The sequence below is a fragment of the Penaeus monodon genome, chromosome 15 (assembly GCF_015228065.2).
Source record: "Penaeus monodon isolate SGIC_2016 chromosome 15, NSTDA_Pmon_1, whole genome shotgun sequence".
Taxonomy (NCBI): domain Eukaryota; kingdom Metazoa; phylum Arthropoda; class Malacostraca; order Decapoda; family Penaeidae; genus Penaeus; species Penaeus monodon.
Genome location: NC_051400.1, coordinates 15,709,725 through 15,710,568, shown reverse-complemented (window position 1 = coordinate 15,710,568; position 844 = coordinate 15,709,725). Strand labels below are relative to the sequence as shown.

The 844-nt window shown below is 34.6% G+C and overlaps 1 protein-coding gene across 1 annotated transcript in view; it reads right to left on the bottom strand.

Annotated features, from left to right (window-relative positions):
• Positions 1 to 844, bottom strand: part of LOC119581782 — a gene marked incomplete at both ends in the record, with an annotated part of 13,108 nt that overhangs the window by 7,548 nt on the left and 4,716 nt on the right. Inside the window, 2 exon segments of the mRNA XM_037929911.1 lie at positions 47 to 169; positions 557 to 736. Coding sequence (XP_037785839.1) covers positions 47 to 169; positions 557 to 736 — 303 coding nt within the window.

The window sequence follows — 844 nt, the reverse complement described above, 5'->3', positions numbered from 1 at the left end:
GTTCCCAGCAACATTGGCTTAATCAAAGTAACTTGTAAAAACATACCTGTGGGCCACATTGTGCTTACTGATATGCAGCACTGCCTCAAGCAGCTGGGTAAGCAACAGAAGCGAAGTGCGCCTTGGGATCTCATACTGTCTGACATATTCCCTCAAACTCATGTTGTATCTAGAAGCATGAATGGAAACACAAATAATATTGCTCCTTATTAATTTCTTAAAGCTTATAATCATCAGATAAATTTTAAAATATAATTATAACTTTATTCACATTTCATTTGTATGCCTTCAAAATATCTAAGATATAACCTACACCACTTTAACCTTCTAAAGAAGTGTGTCCCATAATTAGGTCACTTAGATGAAGCCACAAAGCAAAGCATACCTAACTCCCACATGATGTGCCACATATGCATCAGAACATAACATTAAATACATTTGCACTCATCAGGAGTTCTTCATCAAAATGAAAACAAAGAACTTATAAACATTCATAAAATAATATACTATAGGTAAATTTTATTTGTTAAATTGCAACCTGTTAATATATCCTTACCTCTTCATGACACAAAAGAGACTCATATTTCTGCCAGAACCTCTTGGGTTTAATCGCATGGGAAGAGCATCAGGATATAACTGCATCGAGTCCTCCAGAAAAGGAATGCGATCAACAAAGACACAAGGCATGTCTACAATGTTGTGATGTGTTGGCAGTCGTAACTGTTTGCTGCAGAACCTGTAATGTAATTGTATTGTATTATAACTTTTAAAATCATACTAATATATAAATGTCTATAGAGTTACTAATTGTTTAGCACTTTGCTGTTAGAGAGACCAACCACTA